This window comes from Amphibalanus amphitrite, unplaced genomic scaffold (genome assembly GCF_019059575.1).
Source record: "Amphibalanus amphitrite isolate SeventyFive unplaced genomic scaffold, NRLGWU_Aamphi_draft 000129F_arrow, whole genome shotgun sequence".
Classification (NCBI taxonomy): domain Eukaryota; kingdom Metazoa; phylum Arthropoda; class Thecostraca; order Balanomorpha; family Balanidae; genus Amphibalanus; species Amphibalanus amphitrite.
In genome coordinates this window covers 685,886-706,786 of record NW_024881624.1, presented here as the reverse complement: position 1 = coordinate 706,786, position 20,901 = coordinate 685,886, and the positions used below count along the sequence as shown (strand labels likewise).

At 48.7% G+C, this 20,901-nt stretch overlaps 2 protein-coding genes across 2 annotated transcripts; one reads left to right on the top strand and one right to left on the bottom strand.

Annotated features, from left to right (window-relative positions):
* Positions 1-2,665: 2,665 nt before the first annotated feature.
* LOC122381890 (cytoplasmic polyadenylation element-binding protein 1-like) lies at positions 2,666-10,854 on the top strand. The gene is made up of 10 exons (XM_043366646.1): positions 2,666-2,829; positions 4,075-4,252; positions 4,609-4,668; positions 6,579-6,673; positions 6,950-7,207; positions 7,632-7,958; positions 8,364-8,612; positions 8,794-8,959; positions 9,605-9,732; positions 9,953-10,854. Exons 1-10 carry the CDS (start codon positions 2,806-2,808, stop codon positions 10,148-10,150), a joined length of 1,683 nt encoding a protein of 560 aa, XP_043222581.1. The 5' UTR covers positions 2,666-2,805; the 3' UTR covers positions 10,151-10,854.
* Positions 10,855-11,992: 1,138 nt separating this feature from the next.
* On the bottom strand, positions 11,993-20,234 carry LOC122381891 (zinc finger A20 and AN1 domain-containing stress-associated protein 9-like). Its single transcript, XM_043366647.1, has 5 exons — positions 20,041-20,234; positions 16,741-17,080; positions 16,210-16,334; positions 14,080-14,251; positions 11,993-12,972 (listed from the first exon to the last, which is right to left on the bottom strand). Exons 2-5 carry the CDS (start codon positions 16,874-16,876, stop codon positions 12,824-12,826), a joined length of 582 nt encoding a protein of 193 aa, XP_043222582.1. The 5' UTR covers positions 16,877-17,080; positions 20,041-20,234; the 3' UTR covers positions 11,993-12,823.
* Positions 20,235-20,901: the final 667 nt, after the last annotated feature.

The window sequence follows — 20,901 nt, the reverse complement described above, 5'->3', positions numbered from 1 at the left end:
TGAGATCTGGAAGCGGCATTCTGCACGTGCGCACGTGCAAACGGGGTCCAAAATGACTTTTGCACGGCACCCTACTAACCGGTCCCCAACCGTGTACCAAATTTGAGCGCAATCGGCCCAGCCGTTCTCGAGATCTGGAAACGCCCCCTGCACGTGCGCACGTGCAGTAGCACCCTAACCGCAACACATGGGAATGCATTGCCTGGTGGGTGCCTACCTGTATGCCAAGTTTCAGCGAAATCGCCCCAGTAATTACCGAGTTACTGAAATGGGAACAAATTTGGCACCTCTTATTGTTGTATTTTGCACGTGCAGTGGGGGTCACTCACATAGATGAAGAGTATCCGACCTTTGGTAGAAAGAATGCAGCTACCCTATAAAAATGACCGCAAGACAATCGCTCTAGCCGCTGCTGAGATATGGGCCTCTCAAAATCATTACTTTTGCAAAACTGCTTGAACACCCTTGACTTTTCACGTGGCACGTGCCACGACGGTCACTGAGATGTATCAAAAGTAGTCAATTACGGGGTAGAAGGGATGGGGCTACCCAGCAAAAAAGACCGCAGGCCAATCGGTCCAGCGGTTGCTGAGATATAAGCCTCTCAAAAGCGTTACAGGCCGGGCCGGGCCGGGCCGGGCCGGGCCGGGCCGCTCATACTGAGATTTTTCCGTTATATTGAAAAGACTTCGCTTCGCTCGCTGCGCTCGCTCGCTCGTAACAAGCGATTGTTTTCGTTCGTTCGTGTAAAGTTAAAAAAAAAACTCAGATGTAGGCAGGTATATGCTTACAATATTCGTAGGCGTGCAATCGTATCCTTTTGTTGCAAAGGGCTATGAGCTTCTAGAGTAGACTTGCAACCAAAAGACAGACATTTAGTTTGAGGCTTAGACCCAACAATTGGTCCAAACACGTCCAGTTATGGTCAAAATCAAATTAAAATGGCATTCAATAGTGAATGTAATGTGGAGCCAACTTGCATATGTGTCGAGAAAATACGTTGTTTTTTACATTGCACGCATGTAGCAAACGGTCACACAGCATTCTTTTGCAAATATAGTTTACCTACACTGTTCACATGATGGTGGCACGCAGTAGTACGTGCATTTAATTTTAGAATGTAGCTCTGCATACATATTTGCACCTAATGTATGTTCATCCTTTAGCTTATCCTATCCTAATAGTTTACGTCTATCGTTTATCATCGGTCCTATCATAGGGAGGCACGGTGACTATTATAGTACATTTCCTTTTTTATTTTCAATTATTTAGTTCGTCCATAGGTCCTTCAAATTATTCGTAGCAGTGACCAGTGTCCCCGACAGACAGGAAATGCATTCGTCGGTTTTGGTATCGGCAATCGCCATAGTGCTTGTTCGAGCTGTGCATACGAGTACCTATGTGTATCCACTTCGTAAATCGCATAATGTTTGCAAAAAATATTCGCAGAGAACATTAAAGGGAGATAATGACCTTTTTCCACAAAATCTGAGTTAGGATCATTTTCTGACAAAACACAACAAGTTATAATGTAAATTAAAACCATTTTGCTCAATGCGGTACCTTGCCGCAAATATCTCAACTTGAAGTCACGTTAGCGGGGAGCGCTGAAAATGACCGTTGAATAAGTACTTACATCACTTTTTGGTACTTGCATGTAATTTTGTAAAATGAGCGTATTCCTTACATTTGATCTTCATCACATCTAGTTAGTTAATGGTCGTCTATAGTGCCTTCAAAAGATATTCATGGTTTGGGGGTGGTTTATGTCTAAATTTACGCAACTATTTTTCCTGTTCATCATCTGAGGCCATATGCTGCTATTTTAGTAGCAACGACTCAATTTTGAATCGGTCCCGCCGACTGCACAATAAAAGAAGATAGATACAACACTTTTGCGGCATCACTGAAAAACTTATGCAGTACTGTTATCAAAATTCTCATAACACCGTTCGACAAACCTGAAGTCTTTTTGAAATAAATATGCTTGTATTTTTCGCTTCAGGCTCTGAGGCCAAAATAATGAATTTCGTAGTCGCAATCGCAAGATTTGGCTGCGTTTCTGGCGCATGCCGTTCATTTGTGGCGCAAAATAATACTTGGAAACAAAGAAGAGTAGGCACTATGTACGAATCTAATTAATTCTAAACCGAATTAACTCTAATTCAAATTAGAATCCTTACAACCAAGCAACGACAAGGCGATAACATAAACAAAAACCCAAGCGTCGCTGTTTGAAACAAAAGCGCCATATACTGCGACTTTTTTATAGAGAAGGACAAGAAGGACAACGCATTTCGGTGGGTGTTACAAGTACTGCAAGTACTGCTTCTTTTTTGCAAAAATAAAAACCTTTTTCACATACGAAAATGTGCTAGGAAATTTTCATATTTTATAGAAACTACAGTAGAAATAGTATAGATGTCGAGTAATTTTTATTAAAGAAAAAAAGAAAGCTCATTATCTCCCTTTAAACCATTTGACCTACTTATTGCTCAGTCGCCGTGTTCGAATTGCCGGCGACCGGCGGCGGCGCTTTGTTGAATGTTGATGTTCGGCGCGATCAGCTGACCGGTCGCCGGCCACGCGTTCCGAGCGACCAATGAGCGGCGGCCGGCCGGCCGCGGCGGCCCGTTGCTAGGGCGATCGCCCCCGGCGGCAGGACGATCCTAGGTCACGGGGTCGGGGAGGGCGGCCGGCCAGTCGCGGCCTGGGCCTGGTGGAGGGTGATGTGTTATCTCTAGTGAAATTTTAAGGTTACAATATCACTTATTATTTTTATCGTTTTTAAGCAAATAGTCAAATATGAATTCAATGGAGCAACTGCGAGTGAGTACGACTTCATTATTTCCTTTGTTGCGATGATGTAAAATTTCCAGTTTTGGGCCAATGTTTTTATTGCTTATTGCTCCAGGGACCATATAATTCGCGGCGTATTTCTTTCGGCGAACTGACGAATAGAAATAAATATATTTGCAATGAAGTTTGTGATGATTGAGTAGCACATGTGATGATTGAGAAGGATTTCATAAATATTTGTTCTCAATTTATATAACAAGATAACAACCCTAAACTATTTCATACATGAAAATAGTTTTAGATCTTATTGAGGTAAGGTCTCAGTTTCAATGAAATATTGAATGGCGTCCATCAAAGCAATGTCTTATGATGCACCATCCATACCTAAGTTTATCAATAGCTAACAAAACACAAAACGGGATAACTTTCAAAGATCGTTATTCGCACATTTCGATTATGAAATATAGGGATGCTCAATGAGGTATCGTATGCTCTGAGAAGATGAATGGAAGATTCCTTATTCCATGCCCACCCTTTTCCCGAACATTTTCTCGTCCCATACAGTCTGCATATTCATTTTCAATAGGTGCCGGCACGTTTGCGAGAGCAGATTACCCAAGACGGCCCGCACTGCTCCAAGGTATTGCGGTACAGCCTAACTGCGAGCCTCTGCTCTGCTCTCTCGACAGGCCGCTCGGGATTTATTCCCGTTTCAATTTGTTGATAGTGTGCAATAGATTATAACTAGAATAATGCAATTTTTTAAGCAGCTTGTGCGTGTTCGAGATATATACCAGGGTTTCAATATCAAAAGAGAATTTTCAAAAGTTTAATATGCAGGAACGCTTTGATCGAAACCATATACCTACCTACCATTCTGATCTGCCCTACAACCGTCTAGGCGTTTTCACAATAATGCTAAGAAGTCATCAAATTTAAGATTGTTAACGAACTTACTAATGAAGTACAGCAAGTTCCCGATCTGGGTAAGAAATGGGTGTCCTGAAATGGGTATCCTGTTCTATGAAACTGCTAGTCTGCTCAGTGCTCTGGCTCCCCTTCCAGTTGCCGTCGTACGTTTTTTACCCTAAGTATTTTCAATGTCATTAAATGTAACAGAGCCTAGGAGAGTTGCGAAGGTATCAACAGACAAATCGCGATTCCCCCGTGCCCAGACGTTTCTAAGCCGGATAGATTTCGTTTGCCCTGAAAGTTATATATGACCATTTATCTGGCCATTTATATCCCGTCTCAGTCGGCGCCTCCTTTTTTCAGAGTGAGTATCTTTACCCGGGCCTGGGTGTTCCGGACGGCCGCTACGGTGGCAGCGATGCCAACGGCAACACCAACAACCTGGAGATGTTTCAGAAGATTAACCAGATGCTGGAGAACTCGCTTGACCTCAGTAACCTGGGCGTTGGAGACGGAAAGCGACGGGGAACCTCCACCGGCGGTTAGTGCACAATAATTAGACGCATGATTAAACGTGCGCTATGCATCTATACATTTGTCACACAAAATGCAGTGCATCTGTCGTGCCTCTAAACGAAAGGTGATAAAAAGTGTCCTTCGATGGTGCTCGAAAAAAGTAGTTTAGAGCCCTGCCTAGTCGCAAATTTGTTTGTTCTGGACACAATAGTCTTTGAAATGACTGTACCTAATAACAGCATAAACCTAAAGTATCAACCTATTGATGCCCCCCCCCCCCCATTTAATTCTGCGTAGAACGTTGAATCCCTGGTGTTGTGTGCGCGAGGTCAGCCGTCTGTCCGGTGGATGGCCGGACTGACTTGTCCGTCCCCGTTCCAGACACGCTGAACTGCCGGTCGGCCAGTCTGGAGGTGCGCCGCCGCTCCACACAGAGCAGCGGTGAGAGACGGCCGCGGGTTCCTAGGGTCAAAGTGTACCATAGCATGTGTATCGTTCCAGGATGGACTGTCTGATTTTGAGCATAGCATTGAAAGTTCAAACAGGGCTCTCCAGGGGCGCGGAACTACTTTCAGATTGGGGGGGGGGCATACCATAATAGAGATCAACCTAGGGTCCCCCAAAGCTAGTCTTCTCAGCGGTTTTAGGCCCTTAACCCGCGCACCGACGGGGGGGGGGCGGATATCCGCCCCCCCCCTGAGGTTTTTCGCGGATAGCGGGAAAACCGCGGCGCGTAGCGCCGCGAAATTTGGTATGACTATTCCCTCATCAATTTTACACATGGTGTGCAAGTTTGAACCTCCTACCTTTTAAGGTCAGGTCACCAGGTCACTTTGAATGACCCAACCTCAAGTCACTTTTTTGCAACTTTGTCACCGTGCCAGAGCTACAGTAGATGTCGGAGGCCTTTGAAAGTCGCAGGATGTTATAAGGTCATTAGTAACTACAATTTGTATATCTCGGAATTTTGATATCGGTGACCTAAGGTCAGGTCAATTTCGCGACCTCCCCATTATAAGTCAATGGGGGAAAAATCAACTCCCTATTTTTACCACTAAAACGGGTCGGAATGGCCCCATATACCATACATGACTTCATATACGATCAACCTTCACTACCTTGAGGTCTGTTTTGCTGTTGAGCAGCTGTGAGGTCATGTGACGTCATCAAAGGTCACGAAAGGTTTTTGGCCAATAACTCCGTACAGGAACAAGATACAGCCGCGTGGATGGTCTCATTGTGTTCAGCTCGTCAAGACGCATCGAATGATATACATGATGACCTCGAGGTCACGTGACCTGAGGTCAACCTTTGACCTTGACCTTTCGAGGTCAACATATATATCATTCGATGCGGATTGACGAGAGGATCACGATGATGCCCTTAGTTTGCTCCTATCTTGACTAATTCGAAAGTTATTCGAGAAAAACTCTCTCCATATCTAGCGCCGCCATTTTGCATTTTTCGACCCCTGTGACGTCATCTTTGACCTGACCTGAAAATGACCTTAGTAAAAATTGTAGATCTTGACCGTGCGTATCCGATGCCGTTTACCGCTTGTCGCTATCTTGCTTCGTTCTCGAGATCTCAGGGGGGGGCGGTTATCCGCCCCCCCCCGTCGGAACTAAGTTGGCGCAGACCCCCGTCGGTGCGCGGGTTAATTGTCATCCCTTGGCTTTTTCAACAAAAAAGAAAACATTTGCAAAATAAGTTCGGTATTCCGTCTTAAAGTTGTAGGGGCGCCGCCCCCACGGCCCCAGAGTTGGGGGGCAAGCTGCCTCCACTGCCTCCCGGTTCCCGCGCCTATGGAGTTATCAAAAATAAATTCGATCGAATGTGCCCAGGGTCACAGAAAATTGTTTGCTCAAGTATGATGCAAAAGGACTGCTAGTTAACTTGGAAACAGCCTTGGATATAGAATTACGTAAACCGTGCATTATACCTCGACAGTCGACTTAAAAAACGGAAATATCAACATTGAAGTTAACGCTCAGTGTAACTGAAATGCTAATAAGACATAAGATAAGTAATCCTATTTAATATAATAATAAAACTTTATTATTATTGAATATATAATATATAATAAGACATATGATAAATCATAAGACCAAAAAAACTCATAAGATATAGAAGATAACACATGTGCTTTACTGTTTTTATTTGTCACTGTGTGCATTCTATACTTAAAGGTCGTCCTTAAACATGGGGTCGCCCCGTCGACTAAGAAATAAACTAAATAGACTTGGGATCAATTAATAAACAGATCGTTTCCACTTTTTTAAGAGGTCCTTTTCTCCCGGTTACCTGTACAAAACAACGTTCGTTTACGATCCTATGTTCTCACCCGGCAGACGCCTCGATGGCGCTTGACAACTTGATGAACAGCTACTCACCGGACAACGTGTTCAAGGACTCGTGCCGAACGCCCACCTCACGAACATTGGACGTAAGGCACACGCACGGCAACCGTTTTTACTAGGACGACCATCAGCACAGATCAAATGCGTTCGAACGGAGGGTGTCTTTTTATAAGAGAACGTAGGTACTAGGAACGCATGATATTATAACGTCGGTTATTATGATTTTTCGTAATTGCTTTGTTCAAAACTACCATCTCTCGTCTGTTTTAGTGCCTTGATTCGCACAATAAGTGAGCGTAACTGCCAGCTCCTTCGTTTGTTCACGCCCACCGACCACCGCCGTGTGCCGTCTCGTTTGACAGCTGGACGCCCAGCTGCAGGACCGCCACCTGAGCCAGCTGCTGTACAGCTTCTCGGGCAGCAGTCCCTCCCCGGCAGTGCGCGCCATCCGCGGCTCGGGCTCCTCCTACAGCGGCGGACTCCCCGACACGGGCAGCCCGACGCTCGAGCAGGCCATCCTGATGGGCTGCCGCGACTTCCGCAGTCCGTCGCCCGACTCTGACACCAGCGGCGTCGGCACCATCACCGGCAGCGAGGGCAGCATGCTCTCTGAGCTCATGGTGAGCCAGACCGAATGTTCGAACAAATTGTCAGACGTCCAGAGGACAAAATCCTGGGCTCTGTGCCGGTCGCAGCGCCACAAATACAAAATGGATGCCTCGTCCATGCACAAAACCGTAAAATGCGGTGCATGCAATCAAAATGAGGTACTAAAGCATTTTAAACAATTCAAATTTTGGCATTTTTCCGCGGAAGTCCTGATCGCCTTCGCAATCTAATCGTCCAGAGAGAAGGCTGGGTAGGTGACCCGCAGTGCATCCGTGCCTTGCGGTACAGTCTAACCACGTTGAGGATGCCGCTCTCGCCAATGCGTGCCGAAAATACGATTATACGAGAAGCATGGTGCAAGCATGCGTGAATGGCTGATATGTCGCAGTTGTGTGTCGTACAATCCACACTGAACCTCGTTCTTTTCGCTTCCAGAACAGCCTGAACCTGGGCTACAGCGGCGGTGGCGGTGGCATGGGTGGCGGCGGCGGCGTCGTGGGCGGCGGCGGGGGCGTCGGCGGACTCCAGGTGCCCGGCGTGCCGGTCGGCCTGAAGTCGCTGCTGGCCCAGCGCAGGAGGCCGCTGCCGGCCGAGTTTGACCTGTCGCCGCCGCCGCTGCCGGCCGGCCCGACTCGCGACCAGCGCGCCATCGAACAGGCGGCCAAACAGCACCGCAGCGCAGCCTCCGTGTACGACGCCACCTGCACGTGGTCCGGTCAGCTGCCCAAGAGGGTACACAGAAACCCAGTCTACTCTTGCAAGGTGCGCGCTGAGCTGCCGAATGGCATGGGCGGGGGGGAGGGGGAGAGGCTCAGCTCACAAGTGTTTGGGGAGTCCGCTGCTAGATTATATCCAGACACCGGAAACTGAGTTTATTTACTTTGTGATGATCCGGCTGCCCGGCTGATCGGCGATTATGGAGCTGCTTATTTTCTAAATGTTTTCCATTTGCGATACCGGACATAACTGATCATTACCGATACCGACCACCGACATCATACAGACATGATCGGGAATCAATCGATATTATACATTTTCATACTATTTACTAAAGTTCACGCTACGTCCACTTTAGGTTTGGGCTCATCACCCTCATAAGCTTTGCTGAGAAGAGAACCGAGAACGTATCGTGCTGACCTGTTCAGCATTTTTTTTTCCGTTCGCCAGGTGTTCCTGGGCGGAGTGCCATGGGACATCACCGAATCTGCCCTGGCATTCGCCTTCAGGCCTTTCGGGCCGATTCGGGTCGAGTGGCCTGGCAAGGACAGTAGCGGCAATCCTCCCAAAGGCTACGTGTACGTACTGTTCGAGTCTGAAAAGCACGTCAAGGCCATGCTTGAGGCCTGCACTTACGACTTGGGAAACAGTGGAAACTGCTACTTCAAGATCTCGTCGAGGCGTATGAGGTCCAAGGAGGTGAGATCTCTAGCGAGTTACGCAAATATGTGATGATCAGAGATGCGTATTTATACCACCTGCTCAGGAAATCGATCCGTCTACTATCATGCCAAGCTCTACTCCGACTAACTTTTGTCTATACGCACTGCACGATACTCGGCACTCTCTGACGGCCCTCCCTACCGATCCTCGGCGACAGGTACAGGTGATTCCGTGGGTAATCGCGGACAGCAACTACGTGCGCTGTCCGTCGCAGCGGCTCGACTCGCGGATGACGGTGTTCGTGGGCGCGCTGCACGGCATGCTCACTGCCGAGGCCCTGGCGCACATCATGACCGACCTGTTCGGCGGCGTCGTCTACGCAGGTAGCTCAAACTGCTGATCAGTAGCGGCGGAACACCTTCAATTAAGGGCGGGGGGGGGGGGGGAACTGCCGCCTTTTGGTCCCATTCTTTGCATGCAACGCCCATGGGGCTAATGTTAAAATGCCAAAATCAAAGGGGGCACGGTGCCCCGGTGGCCTCCCCGTTCCGCCGCCTATGCAGTGCTGATTAGAGTTGAACTGGCCGGTTTCGCCTGTCACGCGGTGCAAGCTCGTTGGTGATGGCTAAATAAGCATACATGCGAGGAACCGTTAACTGGAGTGGGGTGACCAAAGCGGCGATGGGGTGGGGTTTCAATCCGTAATTCATTGTTCGGTGTTTGAAAACGTGGCTTATGTTAAACAGTTAAGAGCTAAGATAACTTTATCTGACCTGGTCGAGCTAGTGACTAGGTACTAAACGTAAACAGTGAACATATATTCACCACATGCACGGTGTTACCTCTGGCTTTTTAATGATTACATCATACATGTTTTGCATAACGCCGCACTCGAAAAAAAAAACAAATGTGCGGATAAACGGGCGGTACTCTACTAATGCAGCAGCATATCGCAAAAGTACACCAGCAGATTTGTCGGACATTTATGGGCTCCGGTCTGGGCTGACGTGCCCTCTGGCTGCCGGCAGGCATCGACACGGACAAGCACAAGTACCCGATCGGGTCCGGCAGAGTGACGTTCAACAACCAAAAGTCCTTCATGAAGGCGGTGGCCGCTGCATTCGTCGAGATCAAGGCGCTCAAGTTCACCAAAAAGGTAAGCAGCAGAATGATTTCCTTCCCTCGTTTGTCGATCGCCCATTGTCGGCGAGAACTGTTATAAGATGCGAGTCATATTCGAACTTTGGGTGACCTGGCTGGCACCTCCCAGCATTCTGAAAAGAGCTAAGCATACCATGGTCAAGGGTTTGATATTAACAGTAGAGCTCCCTCTCTTATCAGCGTTTCTAAGGCGTGCTGTGTTTCCGGTGCGGCAGGTACAGATCGATCCGTACCTGGAGGACTCGCTGTGCTCCGTGTGCGCCACGCAGCAGGGCCCCTACTTCTGCCGAGACCTAACGTGCTTCAAGTACTTCTGCCGCGTCTGCTGGACCTGGCGCCACTCATCCGACGCGTTCCGCTCGCACAAGCCGCTGATGCGCAACTCGCGCACCAGCGGCGGCGCCGCCCGCTAGCCGGTCCGTCCCGCCGGGGCCGGACGGCTGCAGGAGCCGCCGGGCCTGCCTGCCACTCACACGCCGCTGGCGCCGCCCGGCGGCCGGCGCGCCAACCACCGCCTGCGCCGCCGGCCGCGGGGCGGCGGCCGCCCGGCGCCCCGCCCTGCCCTGCACTGACCACCGGCCCCAGTGGCAGATAGACTGCGACTAACTGACGCGGTTGGTTTTATAACCAAATTACCTTATTTGTGTTCGTGCAGGAAGCTTTATGTTTGCTGATATTTTGGGACGGGTGATGCTACCGTGCGGTAGATGTCACGGGAAAGGTTTATTTGACATGAATGTCTACTAACCTAAATATTATGCAAACAAAGCGAACTTGCATCGAACGATGCTCAAATAAAAAATAAAAAACCAAAAAATACGAAAACATTGTATGAGGATATTGAGTGACATGCTTTTAAGTTGTATCTCAGAATTGCTTTGTCTCAGGTAGTGTTTATTTTACACCCTCCCCAGGCGTAGGCTAAGCTATATTTTATGGAGAAAAACGGCCTGGCGAGAACCGGACAAGACTGTAGATCATGTTTATTGAAACTTGTGCTTATATGTATTTATTTACTATCTCTGTAGGCCTTTAACAACAACTCTATTTCTTCGTGGTGACGTGTCTGTGACTTTGTAAAATCGTGAAACGTTCGAAATAAAGATTCTGCAAGGGATTACATTCTGTGACAGTGTGAAGTCTGAACATCCGATGCGAGACTGGTGATTGGTGAAGGTGAAGTGCCGTCATGGAAAGCGCTCTAGCTTCTTGGAGTGGAGATTGAAACTATGAGTACTGGGTAGCAGGGTTCGTCAGTATGGGTCTGCGAACAAGTTTAAAACAGCTGCGGGGAGCACCGAGTATAGCAGCATTTTCACGGGAACATGGCGGAACATCCTGGTGCTTTGAGGATGACTAAGCACGATCTTAGAACCGTGTGGCCGCAGACATTTGACGCCCCACTGCAGATCTATTTCTCTGTCGCTACTTGCTAGTACCTATTAAAGCTGCTCTTTTGAAGTCCAAGTAAGTGTGTAATCACGCTCACTATTCTCTTACCTACTCTAATGTTCGCAACACGGTTTCCGCCCTGTGTAGATCCGTAGATGTGAAAGGAGCAGCAGGCATAAGCTCTCTGCCATTAAATGTCTCCGCACGTCTCGCTAACACTACACGCTACACAGTTGCCTCACACCCAAATCTGCATCAATCACCAGTTGTTCTTCTGAATCCGACTCCGCTCCCAAATAGACTTCGTGCCACAGAGTAGGATGTGGGAGGATCACACAGACGCATTTACGCACGGGTGGTAACCCTGTTTCCATGAAGGACTGAAAGACCGGCCCCGACTGTCACAGCGCTACTGGTGCGCAATAGAACCTTTCAGCAGGTGAAAGGCAGCGACCGGATGCACGATCGACGTATGGCCTTGGATCGGGCTGAGCGAGCAAGCATCTCCTGTGTCCGCTGCTTGTTGCTACTCCAATAACCCCGCTACAGCAGATCCCAACATGACCTAAACATTCAGCATTGCCAGTGAGACGCCGTTGGTTCACACCTTTGAGCTCTGAAATGAGAGGCAATCTTTGGAAGACCCTGAACCTGTTCAGTCATTCTAATAGAGTTACGATCTTCGACAGTAGCTGCAGGCGTCATTGTAACGAACTCAGCTCAGGCAACTTCAGCTGAACGTGCAAATGGGTGGTGACGTGCAAAACCGAACCATCGAAGCCATATCCCAACGCCAACCTTTCGACCAGTGATCCCGCTATCTCCCCTGCAGCTGTAGCGACCCCGGATAGCAGACCCGTCGGTGACGCCTTAAAACTGTATTTCTCGCGTGACATACCATTAAGACCGGCCAATGCGCGGAGAAGCCTTGCTGCACATAGCAAGTGTGTCAGTGTCGCTGTGTCTATGAACGTGCCGCGTGGCGGTCGATCGGACGCCGGTTAGAGCAGCGGAGGCCGAGGTGCCATCACCGGTGGCCCTGCCGGTGCAGCAGATACACCCACACACAAAACACGCTCCGCGGTACACACCTCCGCGCAGCGCCGCGCCGCGCAGCTCCGGGCTTACATAGCACGAACCTAACCAACCACAGGTCAGCCGGCCGCCGCAACAGTCCACATCGACTATACCACATCGATAATATAGAAACCCATGTCGGAGATATATCAATAATCGCATGCAATTTATCCAACACAACAGGCTCGTATCCACATGAAACACTAAAACTTCCATACACAAAGTGCACACTCTGAAATTGGGCCACTACGGAGGATTTTAGCACCCCAAATGATCATATGAACCACACGCATGTGAGGAGGAGTTGGACGACGCGGCACCTAACACTCTAAGCCGATGAAAGCGCATCAAGGCAATGCAGCGGGATCAGATGAAACTCGCATTCCAATGGATTACACGCATGGGAGTTGAGCTACACAAAACAACCTAGCCCGTGCGCCGGGCGGACGCCCCGCCCCGGGCGCCGGACGCCCCTCGCCGGGCGCCCGGCCGGCCGGAGGGGCGCCCGCCCTGTCCCGTCCCACCTGTCAGTCACGCGCCGAGCGGGGACCGGCAGGTCGGCAGACATCTCCCAGAAACATAGCCGGTCATGACGAGCCGACACCGGCCGGTCGCGCTCAAATCTTGTTCACCTTTTCGCCGACGATGACGGGGTTGTTTTTGCGGATCTCCTGCTGGCCCAGCTCGCGGTAGTCGAACGAACAGTCGTGTTTGTCGCTGTATCGGTGCAGCGAGCAGAACAGGCCGTCACAGCGGCATGTGAAACCTGTCGAGAAAGCACACACGATCAGATCGCAGACAATGTTATGTGTCACAGCGCGACGATTGGCACATGACACGCAGTCACAGACATGTGCATTTAAAACATATCGGCCGACACTCGCGCTACCAGCTGGGACCGGGTCATTACGGCAACGTGAGGCACCATTCCCGGCCAGCTGGGGCATCGCGACGCACCCAGACACATATATACAAACAGCCGGCGGCGGCGGCGCAGAGTCCGAGCACAGTCCGGCGGTATGTGGCCGCCACACGAGCCGGCCGGCCGGCGCGGCCCCGCGGGTCGCCGGGTCGAGCCGGGCCGTATCGGCTGACTGGCCAGGCAGGTGCACCGTGTACACAATGCACCAGCCGGTCGGCGTCGCCGCCCGCCCTCGCATGGTAATCGGCAGCTGGGACCGGGCTGGCCGGCCGCCGCTCCGACACGCTCCCACACCGCGGCGTCGGCCGAGGGGAGGCTAATTGGCATTCAGAACATGTCGCTTCAAGGTGCGCTTGGAATATTATGCGATTATACACGATGTGAATAGTGAGAGTGATCGGTCCATATTTGGGAGGGCGTGTGGAGCTCCACTTCCTGGTGCGTCGAGCACCCTCCAATGTCCATTTTCTTTCCTTTGAAAATGCTTGATTGTGTGCCTCCAAAATACGATCACCAAAATACGACAAATAAGCGAGAAAGATTTCGTCCTTTCCAAAAAACTTACACAGGTCACCGCCTAAACAAGACAGCATCGACCTTGTGAGTGACGCAAAGTACACGGAACACAGCTTCACTAAACCAACATTTGCATTTAAATCGCGGCCTGGTCACGCGAATCGCCGCCAGAGCTATCGGGCGGCTGGTCTGAGCTGTCACTGCGCCGCCAGACACGACGATATTCACGTGTCCACTCAGCCAGCCAGCCAGCCAGCCCACAGGCGACGACTCATGGTCCAGGAACCGACCTTGGCCGGGAAGCCCTGTAGCGTGCGCAACCGTTCGGCTCAGCAATGTACTCTCTACATGCAAAGCCACGGCGAATTTCTACTCGGGCCGAGCGGACCGCGACGGCGGCGAGTCAGACTCGACCGGGCACTCTCCCTGTCTCACCTGTCAGGCCGACCTTCTTCCGACAGACTTCGCAGCGGTTCTTTTTCTTTTTGCTGGAGCCGTCTGCGGGGGACGGCACGGCGGCGTCGACAGAGAGCTCCGAGGCGCTCTCTGCCGAGCCAGAGGCCGCCGAGGGTGACGGCGACTTCTGAGGGCTGGCCTCGGGCGACTTCTGCACGGACAAACGGGACACGGTCACACTCCCGCGCACGGCCACTGGCTGGCAGCGAATTGTGTGCATGGTCAGTCGTGACTGCAATGGTAGGAAACTACATAGACAGAATTGGGCTGCAAAACATACTCCGATTAAATAAGTCTCGTTTCGTCAGACTGAGTCTAAAAATATTTCTCACGCAAAAAATATCAGATATACCTTTATCAGCAGATCTTTTGAGAACTAAACGTCCTGATCAGCGAGGTACTTTTTGCGAGAGAGAAAAAATAAGCAGCATTACGAAAAACTGACTGCTGGATACACTGCCAAAATGTAAGAGACGACACACGAAGTAGTTTATTCGTTATTTTATTCATTAAGTATTATAGTAAACATCTTCAAACAAGCAGCAAAAAAGATACTTTTATCAAATAGTATGCCGATAAAAGTTGATTTATTATAATCATTTTTCTCTTACATTTATCATGAATCATTTACTGGAAATATGTATAAGCGTAAGGTTTCATCAAGTAAGTGTCTTTTTACTGAATAAGTAAATACATGCTTGAAAACGTTATTATAAGAAGATGTTATCGGGCTAACATTTAGGCGAAGACGAGACTAACACTTAGCCACGAAAGCATGGGCTGAAACAGGAGACTAGGGCATTTCAGGAGGGAGTAGGAAAGAAAAGGAAATCTTACGTTTTCAGAAGCATCCGGAAATCTTCCCATGCCTAGGCATTGTATAATATTGAAACGGTTAACAGATCATTTTTGCTTTTGTTGTATTACGTTAACTTAAAACAATTTTGAACGTTCGCGATGCAACCCTACAAATTTTCCGGCCTAAAATAATGTAAAATACAACGAAAACAAAAAGAAGAATTCAACCAATTCGACTTGCCGCAGCTGAGACGATCATTGAAAGGTGATCTCCTAATCTCGTGCGAATCAGAGATCGATACCCTCAATGATGAAAGCTGCTGCATTCACGGCTTTTCACTGGACTACGCAGCAGTTTGACTCAAATTGCGCACCTTCCGCTGCAGCAGATGTTTTGAATGGCTAGTTGCGTCAGCTATTGCAAAGTACATAAATCGCACCGTGAAGATAAGATAAAATCGGTGCGTCGACAAGCTCACATCTTTTACAAGAAAATGATAACGTGACACTTCTGCCCGTATGACATCTGTATAACAGTACGGTTAATGCTAGGTTTGCTTCTGTAACTTTTCGTTTTAAATCGCAAACCTGGTATGCCACGCATAATGCCACGAGCAGTCAGCGTTTCTCTTTGTGTTCAGAATGTCCCGATCACCTAGTAAGTAGTAACATATCATCGTATAAGTTATTAAAGAAATGTGCATGGAAGCCGTGTTTGATTGTGTATCGTTGTCCGGTCAGGAATACTCACAACTCTGACACTGGCACATCGGTGCTAGCAAAAGATAAGAGACCCATTCGAAAGGTACCACCACGTTCAAAGTTCAGCCTACCGCCTTCTCACTATCCGAAATTGGGCCGATCGAGGCCGAAAGACGGGCCGTGACCTAAAACGGAGCACCGGTGGCCGAGGCACGACGGTAACTCCGATAACCCTCACACGGTCTCTACACTGGGCCGCACCGACGAGCTCAGCCAACGTCAGCAGCCGGCCGGCGGTGAGGTCAGGGATGGGGTGCGAGATTATCGCCACAGGGTCACCGTCACCGGGTACCGGGTCACGGACAGCCCCGAAGGACACCGAGCGACGGACGTCAGGCGTCGGGGATCGACACCGGATGTCGGGCGGCGGGAATCACCCGGCCGAGAGTCGGGCAGTTGTTCTTGTATCAGGCACGATAGTAGGGCGCCCGGAACACCGGGACACCGCTGCACGTCACGTACCGGACAAGGGACGTGCAGTAGGAACAGCGGACCCCGGGCGGAGAGAAAGGATCCACTCCGGTCACAGCAGAGCGGGCCAGTACTCACGGAGGGCGGCAGTTTATCCTCGGCGGCGGGCAGGACGGAGACGGTGGGCTGGGCGGCGGCGGCCAGCAGCGCGCTGGTCTCGTGCAGAACCTGGGTCCGCAGGCTCTCTGGCGCCCGGTCCGCGCCTGAGAAGACAGAAACACACATTCAATCACTAACAGCTCTGAGGGGAGAGGTCGCTCAGCATCCCCCGGTATTGACATGCCGGATATCGACATTGCCATTTTTTAAAGCCCCGAAACATACTGTCGCTCTCGCCGTGAACACTTGCACTGAATCGGTGAATAGGATAATATAGGCACGGGAACCCCGAGCATCTGATACTCACAGACGCCCGGACCGCTATCAACGATTAACCCTATACACGGTAGTACAATACACCAGGCTCCCATCAGTTAAAACCGGCGTCAGACTGGTTTGATGTTGTTTAAAAACGTTATCCAGCGACCCACGAGACTGCCCCGTATTTAGACCCCGCGTTATAACCACTCCACTCCCTTCTCAGCCACCCAGCGAAGTCACGTTACCCACCGGGAGGTGTGATATCCTTCTTGGCGTCCTTGTGGCACTTGGAGCACAGTCCGTCGAACGACGGGCTGCCGTAGAAGCCGCAGCCGTTTCGGCACAGCTGCGGCGCCGACTGGCGCTGATTCTGCTCCTGGTCCATGCTGCTGCTCAGTCGGTGCGGGTGCCGGTGTGTGCGGCCGTGTGGGGCTCTGTTCCTGTCTGTGGGTCGGTCTGGTGGCTGCTGCCAGTCCCTGGTATCGGGTGTCTCTCGAAGGGGTCCTCCTGATGTGAGGCAATCCTCCGCAGACGGGTGGTGACCTTCAGCTGCTGTTAGCAGCGACACACAGTGTCACCAATCACTGACCTGTGGCAGAGCAGATTTATCAGTCAGAGAGGATTAGTGCAGATATGCAGACTGATACCTAACCATCTGCTTGATTATGTATTACTGATAAGATAAATTGCAAGTATGCTCACAATGAGTCCAAAACCATTGAATATTAATACATATATTTATTTGGATCACATTCGCCCATGCATTTTTTTGCAGGAAAGCATGTTGCAACAAGCAGCATTGGAACTTGGAAGTAAGCATGTTATTAATGAATTCTGATGAACTTTAGCTAAGTATTTGCACTGCTGGATGGGCTCTCAGAGTCAGTGAAATGAACTTAGTTTTAATATGCTACTTAATGCTATAGGAAACAGAATTTAAGAGAGACAATGGCAAGCTTAACCCGCGCACCGACGGGGGTCTGCGCCAACTTAGTACCGACGGGGGGGGGGCGGATGACCGCCCCCCCCTGAGATCTCGAGAACGAAGCAAGATAGCGACAAGCGGTAAACGGCATCGGATACGCACGAACAAGGTCTACAATTTTTACTAGGGTCATTTTCAGGTCAGGTCAAAGATGACGTCACAGGGGTCAAAAAAGTCAAAATGGCGGCGCTAGATATGGAGAGGGTTTTTCTCGAATAACTTTCGAAGTAGTCAAGATAGGAACAAACTAAGGGCATCATCGTGATCCTCTCGTCAATCCGCATCGAATGATATATATGTTGACCTCGAAAGGTCAAGGTCAAAGGTTGACCTCAGGTCACGTGACCTCGAGGTCATCATGTATATCATTCGATGCGTCTTGACGAGCTGAACACAATGAGACCATCCGCGCGGCTGTATCTTGTTCCTGTAAGGAGTTATTGGCAAAAAACCTTTGGTGACCTTTGATGACGTCACATGACCTTACAGCTGCCCAACAGCAAAACAGACCTCAAGGTAGTGAAGGTTGATCGTATGTGAAGTCATGTATGGTATATGGGGCCATTCCGACCCGTTTTAGTGGTAAAAACAGGGGGTTGATTTTCCCCCCATTGACTTATAATGGGGAGATCGCGAAATTGACCTGACCTTAGGTCACCGACATCAAAATTCCGAGATATACAAATTGTAGCTACTAATGACCTAATAACATCCTGCGACTTTCAAAGGCCTCCGACATCTACTGTAGCTCTGGCACGGTGACAAAGTTGCAAAAAAGTGACTTGAGGTTGGGTCATTCAAAGTGACCTGGTGACCTGACCTTAAAAGTTAGGAGGTTCAAACTTGCACACCATGTGTAAAATTGATGAGAGAATAGTCATACCAAATTTCGCGGCGCTACGCGCCGCGGTTTTCCCGCTATCCGCGAAAAACCTCAGGGGGGGGCGGATATCCGCCCCCCCCCGTCGGTGCGCGGGTTAAGGATGAAGCACTTTTGATTCTGATTACTACACTCAACATGATCTTCAAAATTATGGAATTTATCTGATGGGAATGGGCCTGGCTAGCTTTGCCTAACAGATCAGCCAGCTACAGAGACAGCCAATGATATTTTTCTGTACATGTGTGTCTGTATAAACTGATCTGCATGTTCAGTGATTCAGAGTATGTGAGCACCACTCAGACTCAATTGCATATTAGCTCAGAAGCTAAAACCTGAAAGCTAAATGGCACAACAATATGACAAGACTTGCATGGCCTCCAGACTGCAAAGTATGTCAGTCTCAAAACAGATCTTGTCAGTGCAGACTAGAGTCTTTCAGGTGATAAGGATTTTCGGTGTAGTGGTGCAGATTTGAGACTTAGCTTGGCAGGCTTGGCCAGACAATAATCAGTCTTTCACTTTCTTACACCAAAAGTGCAAATATTGATCTCCACATTAAGTAGCAAAACTTCTAGGTCTCGATCTGGGCTAGTCATTAGTCAAGATTTACAGCATGGTGAAAATTAAACAAGATTTACAGCACACACCACACTAAAGTATGCAATGGTGCAAATTTGTCACCCAAGCTAGTGCAGCATGACACTGATGCCATGCTTTGCAGGCTGGTATGACCTGACATGAAAATACTTAAGAAGTTGATTCTAACATTGTCTACAAATTACAATTAGAAGTGAAAGAAAGGTGAGACAAAAATTCTGTTTTGAACAATGTATTTCTATTAATGCTGATTGCTGAATCCATAAATGAGCTGTTAATATCTACAAAATATAGGTACCAACTAACTTTCAGCTCAGCATTATGCAAAATGGCATAAAGGGTTGATATGTGACGTGTGTCATTTTTAACATGATGTCATTGTCATCAATATATAAAAGAAATCTAAACAACTTGAACTCCCAGCCTTCCCAAAAGTCATGACGGCTACATCAGCAAACAAGTTCAAGAATTGGCTTGTCACTGGTCACTGGTCTGATTATATCTATGACATTCCTCTTAAAGCTGGAGCAATACCTAACAGCAGCCCAAGGAGCTTGATGAGAACAGATCCAAAAGGCCTCTAGCCTCCCAAAGTACAGCCAACAGTAAGGTAACATAGGGTAAGATAAGGTAAGGTAAGGCAAGGAAAGAAAGGCACAAGTGAGGAGCTTCTGGATTTTTAGTTTTCGGCTTGTGGTTGTGGAGACTGCAAACAGGGTGAGGGATATCAATTGATATTCTTGTCAGACTTAGCATTATGAGCAACTAGAAAGCAAATGTCAATGATCAACATTCAGTACAGAAAATCTATCATCAAAAACAGTTATCAAGGAGAATTGAGGAAAATGGATTAACAAAGACCTCTTTGTATGCCAACTTCCTCCTGTCTGAAGGTCATTGGCTCAAATCCAAGGTTCAAGGAGACAAGGACAAAGCTACTTCCTGGAAAAAAGAAAAGTTGCCACTTTTACGGACTAGTCGAAAATTTTGAATTTCATTCTAAATGATCATATCCTGAATTATCCATGAATTAGCAGCTCACAAAGCAAATTTCAAAGGATTTCGAAACGCGACCTTCACTTACCAATTTTGTTGCCTCGGCTCTAAAAAGCCGTTGAAGTCGCAACCTTTTCACGGATGCAATACCCTAAGCGTTAAAACGTTACAGTCTTATCACAGCCTGACTGGATTTAGGAATTTAGCAAAATTAAATACTGCGCAACAGCACAACCAGTGACCCACCACAGGAACAAACAGCTCGAGACTGGAGAACAAGAGAAGGGAATTGTGACCCGATTCACTTGGCTGCAAGTACAACAATTTCTATGATGTTTTCACTCGTGAATTGACTAAATCTTTTGAATGAGCTTGTCTTTAAAATTTCTATAGTCAAATAAAAGCCAATACTTACTTTCGTTCCCTACATGATGAAATAATAATGATCGAAATAGCAAGTACTTCAGCTAAAACTAGTAAGTACATCTTCACCCATCACTAGAATGAGTAAGCGTCATTCCCAGTGTGTCGTCATATATTACGCATGACGTAGGAATATGACGCAGGAGCTCCACGGATTTCCGTATCGAATTGCGTTGGTTCATTGGAAGGCAGGCGCCATCCGCCAAGGGCCCGACAAGACATTCCCAAAAACTTTGTTCCGTTTTGACGGTTCAGGTACGCCAAGCGCCAATTCATATGGACCAGCTCCAGCTAGTGTCCAGCGAAACAGCTGATACGCCCAAGGCCAAGTGAAATTCAGCTGATTCCCTTTGTCACATCTCGTGCTCCTGATTAACCCGGCTTACATAGCATTTTTGACGAGGCTCTAGCTCGTTAATTTGGCGATAATTTCGATGCAGTGGTCTTCAAATATTTAGAGGGGATCATTTTGTAAATTGTTCAGCACCATTGGCATCTTTTGCAACACCAGGGACGAAGATATAAG